Source organism: Lepisma saccharinum, chromosome 13 (assembly GCF_977018435.1).
Source record: "Lepisma saccharinum chromosome 13, izLepSacc3.1, whole genome shotgun sequence".
In the NCBI taxonomy this organism is placed as follows: domain Eukaryota; kingdom Metazoa; phylum Arthropoda; class Insecta; order Zygentoma; family Lepismatidae; genus Lepisma; species Lepisma saccharinum.
This window is the reverse complement of record NC_139241.1, coordinates 80,547,579-80,564,862: the sequence shown is the minus strand read 5'-3', so window position 1 is coordinate 80,564,862 and position 17,284 is coordinate 80,547,579. Positions and strand designations below refer to the sequence as shown.

General features: G+C 36.2%; 1 protein-coding gene across 1 annotated transcript in view; it reads right to left on the bottom strand.

The window, feature by feature from the left end:
* The window catches only part of RunxA (RUNX family transcription factor Runt related A), a 150,320-nt gene extending 133,588 nt beyond the window's left edge, over positions 1–16,732 (bottom strand). The window contains exon 1 of the mRNA XM_083133362.1: positions 16,348–16,732. Within this exon, the coding sequence (XP_082989488.1) occupies positions 16,348–16,702 (355 nt within the window). The 5' untranslated portion in view covers positions 16,703–16,732. The remainder of the gene's footprint in view (positions 1–16,347) is intronic.
* Positions 16,733–17,284: the final 552 nt, after the last annotated feature.

Below are 17,284 nucleotides of genomic sequence, written 5' to 3'. Positions count from 1 at the left end.
TCGAATTCCTTCTGGAATGTTCAAGTGAATGATTCGTGTGGTTTTCTTCGCTATTGTCAAAATATCTGTGATAGAAAATAGACTGATGGTGACATAAAACTCTTACATATCTAGACAACAACAAAAGCAAATCAGACGATTCATATGAATGCTCTAAAATGAATTCTAAACAGATCTGATTTTTCAGAATCAGATAGAAATCAAGATTTATAGCGGGTGATTTTTTTTAAAGAAATAATAATTTATAGAATAATTTACGTAAGGAATTTGCAGACATTCAGAATCACTTTTGGTGAAAGTACATTAATCTCGTAATCATTTAACCCTTTCGAGGCGGATGACGAAATATTGGTAATTCGTCATCCATGGAAATTCCACGAGGACGGGGCTCATTTTAAGCAAAATGTAACATGTTGGAAAATGTTCTTTTAAAAAGTTGTAATAACGCGATAAATGGCAATGACGGCTCGTTTTATTCAGAATTTGCAAGGCTTTCGTTCGGTAAGGTAAATATGTCGATGTGTACCCATTTTTGGAAGCAACAGACAGAGGAATTTCATTTTTTTTTTTTTTTTTTATTATTATCATCAACGTTTGGCTAGCTCCCATCCGGTAGCACTCATCGATCTGGGCAAACCACCACATGTCGCTGATTGCCCCAAGTTATGTAATGGCGAATACATAGTATCAAAACGATAATACAAATAGTATTTTTTTAAAAAAAAAGATGAAGAAGAAAACTCAAGGTCAAGGAGAATGTTTATCACAACTGACCGGAAACTCCTCCATCAGAAATGCGCCCATCGATCAGGGCAAACCGCCACTGGTCGCTGATTGCCCCAAGTTATATAAAGGCTAATACGACAGCACAACAATCAGCCTGGCGACGCGAGAATGACGTCAGAGTCTACTCGGCGATAAGGGCATTGTGAGGTGAAAGCTTGGAGATTAAACCAATTCATTCGGTTTCCTGTTTATTAAACTTTTATTACCAAAATATTTGTTTGACGAAATAATCGTCATCCGTCCTTGAGTTACTTCTGACATCTATAGGCCCCGCCCCGAACGGGTTTTAATGGTGTTTATTAGTCTCTAAGATAGGAAACAAAATATATGTACTGATGGGGTGAAGCTCTAACGAAAGGAAATGCAATATGTAAACTTTAAACACACTTCAACTTCTCTTGATTTCAAATTCAACTCAAATTTCTCTTGATTTAAAATACAATCATTTTTATTAGCGAAAATAGCAACAACTTTGTGTAAAATAGTACAGAAAATCCTAACCATGTTAAGCCGTAAATAGTGTCATTATCATTAAGCTGTAAATAAACATGGCAGCTGATATTTTTCAAACTGTCATTAAAAAAAATCGCCAAAATTCAGCTACAAAGGCTACAAAAATATTTTAAGTTACAATTATACAGGATATTTAATTATCACTGGAAGAACAATTACTGAAATTATTTTAGTTTAATTAACGTAGTCAACAAACATTTCCATAGTGCGTTCATATATTCAATTTCAGAAACAGAAAAATGTAAATTTACATTTTTTTTTCTTGTCTTAATCAAAGTGTTCAAATATTTTACACGGCCGTTTACCAGAAAAAGCCTTTCTATATAAAAAAAAAATATATATTATATGTATGGTTCCAAAACCATACAATCAATTTTAAGTGTATTTTTTTTATAAAATAAGAAAATCGATTTAAATTTTAAAAAATCGTCAAAATCTTTTTTTTAACTAAAAATCATGAGTTTTATCCACCCTGGTCAGGGTGGTTTATTCAAGGATGTCTTAGATGACGCAGGCCGAAGGTCCAATGGCACCTTAAGACGCATTTCATAATCAAAGCCAAAAGAGGAGGGGACGGGAAAAGTATGTCCCCCAGTTATGACAACATAAAAGAATCAGAAATAAAATGTATCATATTTGAAAAATATAGTCATATCAGTCCTTCCCCCCCCCCCCAGAGAGAGATCTACCAAATAAAAGCCTAACGCAACAAAAAATAAATCCGTCAATCGTTCGTAAGCAGCAACAAACAATCCATCAAAAGTCTATATCTAGAAAACTAGCGAATGTAAAAATCTAAAATTTTCCACAAATTGAGTCCTAGAAAATCCTAGTACAACGCGACTGATTTGCACGCCTGTCTGTTCTGTGGAGTCACGCAAATGAAAATCAACAATGGGCATATTTTTAATGGCTTTATATCTCCGAAACAATTCGAGCTACAAATTTTGACCGTGGGTTTAAAGAGCTATGAATTATCTATAACGTGCCATACTCATTTTCTCGATATGTCCGCTTGTTTGCTCTAGTTAACAATCGAAACAAATCGATAGATATCGATATATCGGAAACTAGAAACAACATTCCTAGAGAGGAACAGGAAAGAATTAGATAAAGCGTCAAATATTCTAAAAATCAACAATCGTTAAATTAAACCTTGAAGAGACAGCTCAGAAGGAAATAAATATACATATATGAAATGTTATGTATCGAAAGATATATGACATATCAACATAACTCTAGCAAACTTCGCCGATAGGTCCGTCAATTTGTCAGTTCATGTCAACAATCGAACCATTCGATATCTATCGATTGGTAGCAAACTACTGCAGATGCAATGACAAAATTTCGTGGACTGAAAGAGATACTACTGTAATAGAATATTTAATATCTAGATCGAACTGTCAGCTTCCCTGTCAACGAACGCCAAAAAAAACAAAAAAACTATAGCGACCTGTCAGTAAAAAAATGCAGGTGGATTGTGGGTCTGATAGAATAGAATAGAATAGAATAGAATGGTATTTATTTAAGCAGGCGTGTTTCGGCCTCGTGGGCCGTTCTTACAACCAACCCTTGCCAAAGATACAATAAATGGATAAAAACATACAAAAAACACATTGATCATGATAATACAATAAAGATAATATAAAGATTATACAATAATAAAATTATACATTGAATTGATAAGTATAAAAGATAAGTAATAAGTCTTCAGTAGTTCATTGTGTGTGTGCGGGGGAGGGGGTGTTAGGTATGCATTGTGTGATGTGTAAGTGCAGGTGCAATTCTTACATATGAAGGTTAATGTAGTTGTTGGGACAATAGTAAGTTCTTTAGTTGTTTCTTAAAACTTTGATGGCAAATAATGTTAGTCAATGGTACTTTGTTCCATTCCCTTATCCCTGTAACAATGAAGGACTTGTTATAGGTGACGGTTTTATTTTTTGGGGATTTTTAGATTGTGTTTCTTGCGGATATTATGTTCGACCGGTTTTACGAGAGCAGATCTTATCGAATAAGTATTTTGCGGGGGGTCACTCTTAAGTATTTTGTGCATCAAGGTGAGTGTTAAGTATTTTCTTCTATTGTTAATATGTAGCCAAGAAAGTGTAGGGGGATACATGTTCCTTTCTTCTTAGGTTAAATGTGAAACGTATACAACAGTTCTGAATTTTTTGAAGTTGATAGTTTAGGCCCTGGGAGATATTACTGTACACTGGAGCGCAATAGTCTAGTGTACATAGAACGAGTGCTTGCATAAGATAGTAATTTAAGAGCAAACATTAGTTATTTCTATTTGCCTACTTAGAAAACTGCGAATGCTAGAACCTAGAAAGATAAAATTTAGCATAATCAAATCAGATTTATAAATGGCAATTATTTAGGATATATATTATCCATATTAGCAGTTCGTTAAGGCGAGGAGGGACAATTTCCCCTTGGTCTTTCTCGCTGGGGCAGCTGCTGATCACTGTTGCCAACTTCGCTCTTTTGGAGCCAAATCTGGCTCTTTCGTGCACTCGTTTGACTGTGAACTGTGGCACCCGCCCTCTGCCCCACTATGACGCCACCACTGGCTCCGGCCCATAAATACCAACTTTTGCCATGAGTGTACATTTTGCACGTGACGTGATATTCATATATAGGCTGCGTCACCCACCCCCTCTTTCCTCCCCAGGTATTTTTATATATAGCGCTGTGGCTAAGATGAAGATGACAATTTTGTTATCCGGGAACCTTTTATTTTCGATTTTATATTAACATCATTGGATTATTGAGATGGGTGATGCCGACAAATCTAGGCGGTGAAAACTAAGAAAGAATAAATTGCCATCACTTTAAAGCTAACGGTAATAGCAGCACCCCTACCCTTCTGACAACTAAAATTACCCTAGTAGGCACTTTATGCAGCCTTCGTTAATCTAGCTCCTTGAAAGTCCTCTTTAGCTATATTAATGGTGAAATTTAGCTCTATTATGCACATCAGGTTTGGCAACACTGCCAGGATGGCCGTAGGAGGCAAGGAGAAATGCACTAGGCTTATGGGACCATTATTTTATTCGTTCTCTCGGGAATATCAAACATCCGATGACGTAGAAAAGTACATGGACGGAAAAAGGACACGTAGAACTATGTCATAGTAGTAGGAAAAGTCGAAACTCCCATCTGATGAGCCGTAACTTGAAGTTGAAGTTGATGTCCCATAAGGAATACATGGGATTCGGTAAATACTAATTCATCATATTTTTCAAAAATCGTATAAGGCTTAATAATCAACTTAGGAAACCGCTTCCACTTGCCACATGGGGAGAAATTCATACTCTTCATTTCTGGCGGAGATCTTTTTAGTAGCATTGCTCATTCCGACGATATTGGAATAAATGCATGCCTGGTGCGTAATTGTCCCTCTTCGCCTTGCAACAAGATTAACCAGAGGATGTGTTCATGTACTGATTAGTAAACACAGCTCCAACTTGTTTGAACTGTAAACACACACATGGCCTACCTACAAACTAAATCCAACTCATTTGGTAAGTCTGAATATTTCGCATAATAAAGTATAAGTGCATGATTTTTGCGGAATTTTCATATACCGTATATTGCGATTTACTAGTTTCAAACGAGAATCGATTCTCGGACAGTACAGATGTCTCGAACGGTTTGGTCTCGTTATCGTCTCAATTTTTAAAACTGTAGTCTCAGTCCCTGTAAGTTCCTTAATTTTAAGTTATCACCATGATTTTGAAAATCATAAATATATCATTATTTTGTAAATAACCTTGACTATCATTATAAATATGGTAGCGGGGCAGAGAATGGTAATCGGGACAAGACGAGAAGGGAGATGGAATTGACTGATTCTCCTCCCTATGAACAGTACGAAAGGGGGCAATCAAACTTAATCTTATTCATTATTCATCGTGCAGTGGTGCCATCTGCTGGAATTTACTCCAATCGATATACTAATGGAGGAGAAATCTCACAAATGTGTGAAATCTTAGAATCAGAAGTAATATTAGCTCTGAGCAAAAACAAATATATATATTAAGTGTCAGATGGAACATTAGTTGTGGGCAAATCAAAAAACATTAAGTTAGAAGGTAACACTAGTTCTGAAGAAAAAAAAATGTTTGAGAAGGAACATTCATTATTTACCAGAAGGAACACTAGCCAAGTACAGCTCAAAAAATATTATCTCCATGCAAATCAAAAACATTAAGAGTCAAAAGGAACATTTGTCTGATTCGATTTTTGTTATTTAGCGTCGCTTTCCTTCCACTTTTTGGCTAATAGCGATGATGACGGCGAATGATGATATGATAAAATTGATGAACGGATACTCACAAAGTACACCCAAGCCCTGGCTGGGATTCGAACCCGGCACCTCTGGCATTGTAGCGCTTTGTGCTAACTGCTCCGCCACGGAAGTCATCTATTGACGTAGATCACAATGGAGAAACATTTGCTGTGCACATATAAGAAATATTAGTGTCAGACGGAACACTAGTTCTAGCCAGGCACGTATCTAGAAATATATTTCGGGGGGGGGGTCCGAACCAAATGTCTCAAAATAATAATAATAAAATTAAAATATTTATAATTATATGAAATTAATAAAATAGTATTGATTAACATATTAAAATTAATATTGCATTTCTATTACATGAATAGGCTAAGTAAAAAGACGTTATAAGGATAGTGCTATATAAGATCACGTATTCACTATTTATAGCTTATGTATATTTAAGATCGGCAAAATTTGTAAAAAAAACTGCCAAACAAGGAAATTATTGTTAAAAACATCAAGAATTGAATATTTATTGAATATCAACAAATGATGTTAGATGCAGCTGACGTTTCTGGTAAGATTTTATGCATATAAGTAGTAATAAATCTAGCATAAATCTTCTTTCGAACTGTCATTCAAAGTCATGTGATCCCAATATAATCCTTGTCTTCCAATAAGTTCGGTGGAAATAAATAACTCTCGATTAAAAACAAGTACATTTTCGTTATTTACTTTTGGTAATTTTATTATTTCATTATATTCGTTATTTAATTATTGTACTCAGTAAATCTTTCGGGGGGAGGTCAGGACCCTCTGGATCCCCCCCCCCCCACGCCGCGTAGCGTATATTGCACATTCTCCCTAACAGAGAATAAATGGTGATTAATAGTTGGTGCTGTGGTGAGAACTTGGTGGGACCAGCTTATTATTATTATTGTTATTGGAAACTTGCTTATACCGTGCGTCCATTTCCTTGCGAGGCCGAGAGATCAGGAGAAGTGTGGCGGACGGCGCTAGTGGAGATGCCGACATTTTCGACCTGTAACGTCCCGCTTATTTTTATGGGCATATCTTTAGCATGCAGATATTTATATTAGTATTGCAAAACGATCACTAACCTGTGTTTTAAGAGTTGTTCAAACTGGTGTCCACCTACATAAAAATTCTTTGTTCTAACGTGAACTTTGCGGCTGGCATTTCAATCGCCTCACTTACACACACACACACTGCAATTACACAAAGAAGTAGCACGGCAAGTAACCAAAAACCACACTCTTTCACACAGTACAAAATGAACACGTTCTTGGTTCAAGGTCTGTTCCTCACTCAATTCGCAGCTCTGTCCAGGGCACCAGTAGTCTCGAAGGAAAGAACAACTCAAGCTCGGAGCTTTCAGATTGCAAACAATGCTCACGAAAACCATTGACTTTTAACGGTTTAGTCTGCAACGTATTCTTGACGCAGTGTTGTACATTCGAAACCTCCAAACGATTCCGAGCGAAGCAAAACGCTTTCGTCCATAAAAATAATCGGGACGTTACTGGTCGAAAATGTCGGCATCTCCGCTAGCGCCGCCCGCCACACTTCTCCCGATCTCTCGGCCTCGCAAGGAAATGGACGCACTGTAATATTTCTATCGAGAATTTAATTGAGAAGTTGCGTGTCCACGAGTTTTGTAAGATGATGTAGTATATGCCAACTCGGCTATGAACTTCGTATTTTGCATTAAAAATGCATGAAATTTATGTTTTGCACTTTAAAAACATCAAATTATGCAGTTATGTATGTAGTTTGTTGGATTCATGGTTAGTTGCTGATGCATTTTTAATAAATCGAGAGAAAATTGTACCGAAATAATTCTTTGCACTTCAATTAAAATTTAATGCATTTCATCTTGCCTTTATGCTTTTCATCACCTCATTAGTTCAAATGACTCATTTACTTTCAGTGTATTCTTCTGTTGTTCTTATTAATATTATTCATATTAATTCATTGCTACAGATGTAAAAGGGCCTCCCCGATGGCGCAGTGATAGCGTCGTCGCCTTGTAATGAAGGGATCCCGGGTTTGATGCCTGGTGGAGGCACATAGTGGTTCGGATCTCACTTTAAACTGTAGGTCCAGTCCCGATTAGCCTTACTGTGCATAAAGTGGACTTAAAACACCAACTTAAACCAAACCAAGCTACAGATGAAAAATACTCTCTCATACAGCAAGTTTGTAATGACGAAAATATTTAATATGGTAAGCAATAATATAACACTTTTTGCTGCATTAGAAAAAAAGAAAATATAATTCTAAACATTATGACTGACTAGGACCTTCCCGATGGTGTAGTGGTAACGTTGTTGCCTTGTAGTCAAGGGGTCCTAGGTTCGATACCCGTTGGAGGCACATGGAACAGTGAATAAAACATTAAAATGCAGACCAAGGCAAAATTTATTGTATAAAAATATACACTAAAAACGAAAGGTTTCCACCCTATAACAGGGTCTTCTTCAGACGAAGATTCGGTGTATATTTTTATACAATAAATTTTGTATTGTTCAGCATTTTAATGTTTTATTAACATGGAAACAAGGCTAAACAGTGTTACCATGGTACAGTGGTTCGGATCCCACTTTAAACTGTAGGTCCAGCCCCGATTAGCCTTACTGTGCATAAAGTGCACTTAAAACAACAACAATTCAATGATGACTGACTAAATTTATTTTAAGAATTCCAATGGAATTATTCTGTTTGAAAATAAGTAACTACAAAGTATTCCATGCATTTTAGCTGGACGAGAAACTTGATTGATATATATTTTTTTTTAATCTGATGCATTTTAGTGCTTCAGTTCTTTTCTGCGGGTATAAACCGCGGTGACTACCTACGTGTTCATAAATATGTAGTATAATTTTATTGTAAGTAAGGATAGTGCATTAAGATTAACTGTGCACCTGTGCAGCGTGGTTGTCAGGAGCGTATATTCCAGGCTATCTGCAAAGCCTGAAGCCTAGAAAGTGAAATACTGAAGAAAAATATATTTAAAATCTTTGATTTAACCTGATTTAAAAAAGAAGATAATGGCGATTCTGAAGTTGGCAACCTGAAATCTTAGGAGTTGGCAACATGAATTCTTAGGAGTTGGCTACCTGAATTCTTAGGAGTTGGCAACCTGAATGTTTATATTTGCAACCTGACTACCGTTGGGATGGCAACGTGGCTAGTCCAGGTCTTAGACTCAGCATAAGCCACTGGTTTTTGTATATATTCATTTTGGCATCTTTGTATTTTTTTGTTACAGATTCTTCCGTTTAAGAATCCAGGTCTGATCTATTTTCATGGTAATAGCACAAATCACAGAATCTGAGAAGAGTTTTATTTTTCAGGTAGTGGGTAAATTTCTGAGATTTCACTTTTTATGCAGTGTCTTGTGGTATAACTTTGTTCTATGAGAAAGCAGGTAGCCCAATCGCAAATAGTAGAGGGAGATTATTTCCGCAACAGCTTTGGCTGTTATGCATTTGAAGCTTCGGAACGAGTCACAACTCTTGAAGCAGCCAATCAATCATGCGAGACGTTGACGTCATCTCAACCCAGAACCTATCGCTAAACCCTTTGCTCAGGCTCTACACACCCACTAGGCTCGCTAGACAGACTCGCTCAGTCTGCTGGAGATGTTCCTAAAGTAATTGGACTCTACTTGGGGTCTGTAATGTGTGCAGGATGTGAAATCATTAAAGAAGGCGAGGGAGGAAGATCTTAATCTACACACACGTAAATATTGATTGAGTTGGTGTCTTTAAGTCCACTTTATGCACAGTAAGGCTAATCGGGACTTGGCCTGCAGTTTAAAGTGGGATCCGAACCACTGTGTGCCTCCACCGAGAATCGAACCCGGGACCCTTTGATTACAAGGCGATGACCCTACCACTGCGCCATCGGGGAGGTCCCATACACACAAATAATATTATTAAATATACCTATAGAAGTATATTACTAAATTTTTAAAAATACATTACAATAAAATACATATGAAGGAATTAATTTGTCACTTTTATATATATATAGGCTATCAGATATTCATAAAGTAACAAATTAACAATAAATACGAAATTTTGTATTATGTATAAGTTTTTGTTTTCTGTTAATATAAATCAATTAAATTTCAAACTTATATTTGTCTTGCATCTTTGCTTTACTTTTATTGTCTGTATATTGTTATCAGTGGCGGCGATTGGGTTCCAAATCTGAGGGGGCAAGATGCCAAAACTGGGGGGGGGGGGCAAGGACCGATTACTTTCCCTTTATACATAAGGTTTAGCATACTGCAGGGGGAAAATCAGCAAATTGTTGAGAGCAACTGCACCCCTCGCCGCTACTGATTCTTATTGATGTAGATATGTTAATGATCTCTTGAAAAAGAGAGAGAGGAAGCATTCAGTACTCACAACCACACTACAATGTATGCGTTTTCGATATTATGCTGGGTAAAACACATTTGCTAATTGCTTAGGCTTATGCTGACTGAACAAAAACTCTCCCTCCCCGGAAATTGTTGGTGGGGGTGGATTTCTGAGGCCAAGATTGTTGGTGGGGGAAATCCTCCCTGCCCCCAACATTTCGCACTCTGAATGTGTGGGAATACAAGCGAAAAGCTACTCACTATTTTTTCGGGGAGAGGGGGCGTTACTTCTTTCTATCTCTATTATTTTACGTCGCTTTTTCTGTTTCTTAGGATTATTGACGAACTGATAAAATTTATGATGCGACGAACACAAAGATACATCCACGCGTTGGCCAGGATTCGAACTAGCGATCTGTGATTTTGAAACGCGTTGCGCTGACCACTCTGCTAGGGAGGTCGGCAACATATTAGCTGCATCGGGGTTAGCTGCCGCAAAATCTATTTGTCAGGTTGAGAGGTAATGTTTTTAATAATTATAACGTAAATAAGACCAAAACAATTAATTAGATATAGAAAAAAACAAGGCAACTATCAAAATAATGTTTTTTGTCAAGTACTGTTAAGCGTAATTCGTATGTAGAAACCGGATATTATATAAAATTTATATTCAGTTCCTCCCCCGCCCCAAAAAATGTGAGAAATTTTCTACCAGAGAGGGGAAGTCTCCCTCGTTCCCCATTCAAATACCATCATTAGTGATATCACCTGTCAGCATGGGTTTGGATGACTAGTAGATGACTGTTGTCTGAATAATTTCAGCAATCTGATTCCATAAATTAAATGATTTTTTAACCATCACGTCTAGTTTTTCAGAAAATAGCAATATTAAATGCCTTCCTTAATTTCACAATAAAATGTGTTGTTCCATCATTTCCTGTTTACATGGTAAAATATTGGTTTTCTTCAATACAAATCCTCCAATTTTGAACTATAAGTGCATATAGGATAGTAAGTATTTAATCCACCTTCTATCCTCACATGACACATTGACATGTAAATTGTAAACGTTCATTAGGTAAGTTCCATTTTCGAAATCCCTCAAAAAAACAATATTTCACAAAATGTCCAAAACTCAATGTTATAATGTAGTGAGTTGATTGAATTTAATGACGTGGAGAAATATCTTGATCTAGGGAAAACTCCTGATGTGATGGGAAGAAATTTATGTCCAAAATACTTCCAGAATCTCCTATTGATTTAAAATCATCCGAATTTTTTCCCCAAAATGCAGGGCTGTGATATTAATACATTCATTTTTTTTATTTTAGACCTAACAGTTTTTCAGTGCGTTTATTGTGCGTTATAAGTTTTGTCCATGCATAAAAATATACATAATTACTTTACATTAAAATTATATTTATGTTATTTTCCCATCTATTTCACAGACATTAGATTCAAAAATAAAAACGTTCTCCTTTACAATTGTATGTTACATTTTCTTAACAAACTATAACCCATCAGAACATCTGGATTAACAACGAAATTTGTCAAATTTATTGGAAGCTGAGCCTTTAAATTATGTAATTCATTCTATACGCTATGTATGGAAACTGAAATAAATAAGAAAAGCAACAATTAAAATGTGTCAATAATTGTAATATTGTTGTCTGAAACTACTCGTCATGTTGTAGCAACGAACTTCGCACATTAAACAAGGAGAAATACTTCATATAAGGTAATTTTGTTGCCTGTGACTACTTTTATATTCGTGGAACTTGATTAATTATTTTACACGATAAAGATATAAGTATGGTAATCTCTCGTATGATTTCCGCCAGAAATTTTTGTAGGCAAGACATTGACTAGTAGAAAATTATAATAATAATCAGATAATAATTATTGCAAACTATGATTTTATTGCTAATTTATTTTGATATCATTTCGAAAATTCTCCTACGCGATTCACCAGATCATATCTATAGTACAATTGTCTATTTATTTTGTTTAAATTTCATACAACAACTATACAGGAACATACTTTGTTATTAACTTTTACACAATCTGTTCAATAAAAATCTTTGGAAGTCAGGCGAAAACTTTTACTCATAAAGTTTACATTGCGTGGCTTCTCAAGTAAGAATCGCATTTTTGGAACTTTGAAAACTTATGGAACAATTTATTCCTTGGATCAAATGGTAGCATATGAAAATACGAAATTTTCGATGTAAGACATCTTTTTTGTTTCACTTCGGCTGCAATACTAATACTGAGCTCTATTTCTATTATACCCGGTCGAGGCACATAGTGGTTCGGATTTATTTACTTAGTGGTTTCACTTTAAACTGTAGGTCCAGTCCCGATTAGCCTTTCTGTGCACAAATTGGACTTTGAAAAACGATTTCTATTATCGACTACAAAAATTACAAACATTTTGTTTTTTTTTATTCTACTTGGGAAATTACGTATATTAAGTTGCAGAGTGTTTGGATTTCTCTTGCTTCAAATATCCATACTAGTATATTATTCTAAGTTCTAAATATAATTAGTCATGTTTAGAATACCACCTAGGATATGCAGAAAAGTATTCCTAGATTTGCATTTGGTGTTCATATTTTCAATGCTTTCCCAGCCCCGTAAGACTGTCTATATTGAAAATATGAAGACGACAGAAAAGGTAATCCACAAACATCAAAATGACAGAATATATAATCACACAAATATGTTGACGACAGAATATATAATCAACAAATATGAAGACGACAGAATATATAATCAAACATATATGATGACGACAGAATATATAATCAACAAACATGAAGACGACAGAATATATAATCAACAAATATGAAGACGACAGAGTATATAATCAACTAATATGATGACGACAGAATATATAATCAACAAATATGAAGGCGACAGAATATATAATCAACAAACATGAAGACGACAGAATATATAATCAACAATCATGAAGACGACAGAATATATAATCAACAAATATGATGACGACAGAATATATAATCAACAAATATGAAGACGACAGAATATATAATCAACAATCATGAAGGCGACAGAATATATAATCAACAAATATGAAGACGGCAGAATACATAATCAACAAATAGGAAAGATAATTCGTAAATATGAAAACGACAGAAAATGTAATCAACAAATATGATGACAGAAAATTTTACTCACAAATATCAAAACGGGAGAGAATCTAATCCACAATAGCAAAATGACAGGTTAACCACAAATATGAAATCGGCAGGAAAAGTAATTGACATAAAATTTCTTGGAAAGGATTTAAAAGTAATTCTAAATGTGGCTGTTCTTTTAGAGTTTAGTACTTTAACGGTGGAGGTATTTTTCAAAAGATTAACTTAAGATCCAGTTCAACCTCAATCTTTCACAAGATTTATTTTGTTAGTTCTATTAGTATGCATTCTAAATTGGGTTGTTTCCAGAGTCCATTCACTTTCTTATAACACTATAGACAGCATATTCTCTCACCTTTATACAAACACATCAGTGCAAAATAGAAGAAAAATACGTAATTGGAAACTTTCTCTAGACAGTGGCGGATTCGGAAATGTCACTTCGGAGGGTTGGATTTGAAGAAGGAGTAAATCAGTGATATCAAAGTTATATTCTAATCTATATATGTATTGTCTTGTAGAAACAATAAAAAATTAGGACCATAAACAAGGACCGATCATGAGACTAGCGTCTCGTACTGGGAAAATACGGGTTTTGTGCTGTTTTTTTATTTGAATTTTCTTTAATTATAATCATTCATTATAATGATATGAACGGAATAGATATAGCATATCATTTATAATGAAAAGAAAAATAAACGAGAAATGTCACATAGTTCATGTTATGCCTGAAAAATGTAAAAAAAGGGGCGGGAGGCAAGTCCAAAGGCGTCGCCAGAAAAAAAATAATATAGATTAATATTAATAATAAAAATTATCAGCTTTTACTATAATCAAATAATAATTACATTGCTTTCAATTTATTGTTATTATTACTATTATATCCTTAGGAGAGAATATTCCATTCGATACACTAGCTCAGAGACAAAACTGTCCTTATTTTAATATTTGATACAGTTCATATGCCGAAGTGCACGATTATTCTATTTCGTTAACTTTTAGACACCTCTATGGAGATGAAATCTTTGAAAGTTAGAGAAAACATATAACCATGAAGTTCACATAAAAATGTATTTCCTTGTAATTTGAAACCATTTTTTTCTTGGATTAAGAATATGAAACTTGACATTCTGATGTTGTTCCTTCATTTTACACAAATTTTCGAGACGACTAATTCGAGATGAATAATTAATTTTGCCGGAATGCTAATTTACTGAACTTTATTTCCGGTATCCATCCACCGTCATCATAATTTTTTTTATTTGTAATTTTGAACTATGACAATTTCCAAGGAGGGTAAAATGTTTGCCCCTTCCCCAGCGACGCTTAGGTTTCATTCCCCTAGAATGTGGTTAAGTGAATTCTTTTTGTTTCCCTTGTTTACATCTTTCTAAATTTCCCCATCGTAATTTTAATTGTTTTGTTGTTAGAAGAAGCGAAATTTTCGATTTTCTGTTATACAATGCACAATGACTTACTGAGAAACGAATAACCAAAAGTTGTATTTATATCGGCGCATAAGACTCCCCCTCCTCCTTAAACGTGTTTGTTTTCATAAAAAAATTGAAACAATTTCACGATTAATGTGCACTAAGCATAAAACAGGAATATTGTAATTTAGTAAAAAGTATTAGTCAAGCTACACACTAAAATAAATGTACTATGTGAATATTTGGTTATATAACATGCACATTGCACATGCATATATGATCGTCATTCCCTACTCTGAGAGATTAGAAAAAAATGATGTGGTTGTCTATCAAGGTTAATTCTACATAATACCCGAGCCCTTTTATAATGTCAGGCATTAGTATGGGTAATTCTATGTAAGGTGCAATCGAAAAATGTAATTCTTTGATGTCTTTAACTCAACATTGTTTTATGCAACTGAGTTAATGACTGAAATACAACGTTTGTATGAAATAACTGATATGTACTGGTGTAAAAGTTTCTTATTGCTGATGTCTGATGTAAATATTTAAGCACACTGTAATTAGGAGAAAAGAAGCTGATTATTTTTTTACTGACCAACTTAACATTGTTGGCATGTCAAAAGTTCTCTTCTTTGTCTGTTTATCTCCTAGAAATATGGCATTTATGAAGTCAAAGTAATTGTTCTAGGTTACATCCGTAACAATATATTTATCAATATGTAAACAATAATTATTGCTTAAAATTTGAGAATATAACGGTGAAATACATATCAATATTAACTTTGTAAAGCAAAAACGACGATTTTGTATGAATAGATTAAGGAGAATACAAAGTTTGAATATTTATTATTATTGAGATAAGGGGTTGAATTCATTTGAGATCGCCGTGTGTCTAGAAGGGTTGAAGACGAAAAAAATAGTTTATATTGTCAAATTGTTTCTACATTCGAAATTGGTGAAAGTCTTAAAGGAGTTAATGATTGTATTGCCCAATTTGGAAAAGTATTTATATTGGTTTTTGCATAAAATTATCTACTTACAAGTTACATGAACAGAACATAGAGGATATATTGATATTAATATTTCTACGCATATACGATGCGTGTCGCATTAGTTGCAATGAATTGAACGCATCTTTCGCAGCCGCGTGGCAGAGAAAGCGCACTTCAGCTCCGCCGACTCGCGCGAGCGAAGTTCGGAAAAAGTTTTTGTCTTCTTCCAAGGGTTTTATCGAGACCGCTCCGGCTACGTGGACCGCTTCATAGCCCCCAACGTGCGACTCCAAGAGAACGATGGCGGGGGGACAAGGGAGGGGGAGAAATTTTTCTGCCATGCGCAAAAAGTTTCTACGAAGTTCCGTCGCGTCGCGAGAAAACTTGGCGGTACTTTTCGCCAACTCGTTTTATCGGACGCAAGACGGAGAGCGGGCCGGAGAGAAAACGGCGTCGGGACGCGCCGTTGCCGATAGGCCAATGGGACCGTGCCCGCTTTCGTGGTCTGCCTTGTTCCCTCATCCTTGCTTCGGGGCTAGTTTTGGTCAAGAATAACGCGCAGGGAAGCAAGGAATTAATAAGAGTAATGTCCGTGTATAGTCAAGAAGGTTTGGACTTTGCAAGTCAAGAAGTGTTGTCGAAAGCTTTTCTTAAATCTAAAGGTTGGATTTGGACAGCTCAACTTGTCGAAAGCTTTTGTTAAATCTACAGGCAAATCTGATGGACGAACCTTCTGGTTCATAAAGTTTTAGTAAAAACTGGAAAAAATCATTGTTTACCATACCTCTGCCGCTCCTCCCGACGAACCTGAGGTCGTTGAACTTGGCCACTTGGTTTTTCATGACGGCGGAACAGTTCCTCAACTCAGCACAGTAGTTCTCGTCGTTCCCGGCTTTCACAGTCACCATGGTCCCGTCTTCGACTCCCCCAAGGGCCACCACCTTGAAGGCCACCGGGAGGGTCTTGTTGGAGCGCCAGTGCGGGGGAAGGACGGTGCAGACGAAATGGGGACTCCCTGTCCTCACCAGTTCCCCCGGGTGTTCGGAGAGGATTTCGCTGAGCGTCCTCTCCGCTAGAATGTCCGAGGTCATCTTGGTGTACGTCTCATTGAAGACGTTGAGTTCCGGGGTGAGATGCATGTGGTCGTTCGAATCGTGCACCGCGCGTTGACCAAAAGATGACCCGTCGCCGTTGATAGGTTTCGATTCAGTCTTGGTGCTGGCTGATGACCCCCAAATCGTGACGTCAGAAGCAATCTTGCCGAAAACTATCCCGAGGAGGGAATCCCCCCCTCGATCGACCACCGAAAAAAAGAAAAAAAAACAGATGACTATCGACGCAACACTTTTCCCTCCCTTTCACTAGAGACCGCTGCCTTATTTTGTCCGCGCGCACAACACTTGAAACTTGTTCTCCTGCGAAGAGGGGTCAACTTCTTAAGAGGCGGCACAGCAGGTGTGGACAGCATTCCAGAACAGGTGCCTCGTGGTTCTGAATCAACTCCCGTACAGGCTATGAAGACGGGACACGAAATCCATTCTTAGATTCAAAAGGGAACAGGTAGCAAAGACACGTCAACTCAGCAGACAGAGTAGGGTCTGTTTGTTCAAGCTGGTTTAACTTCGGCGTCGACGAGATGAAGTGCGCATGTAGTGTAGCGTCCGGATGCTGGTCAAACGAATCTGACCTAGGATCTGTTAGTTTAATAATCAGTTTTTTCG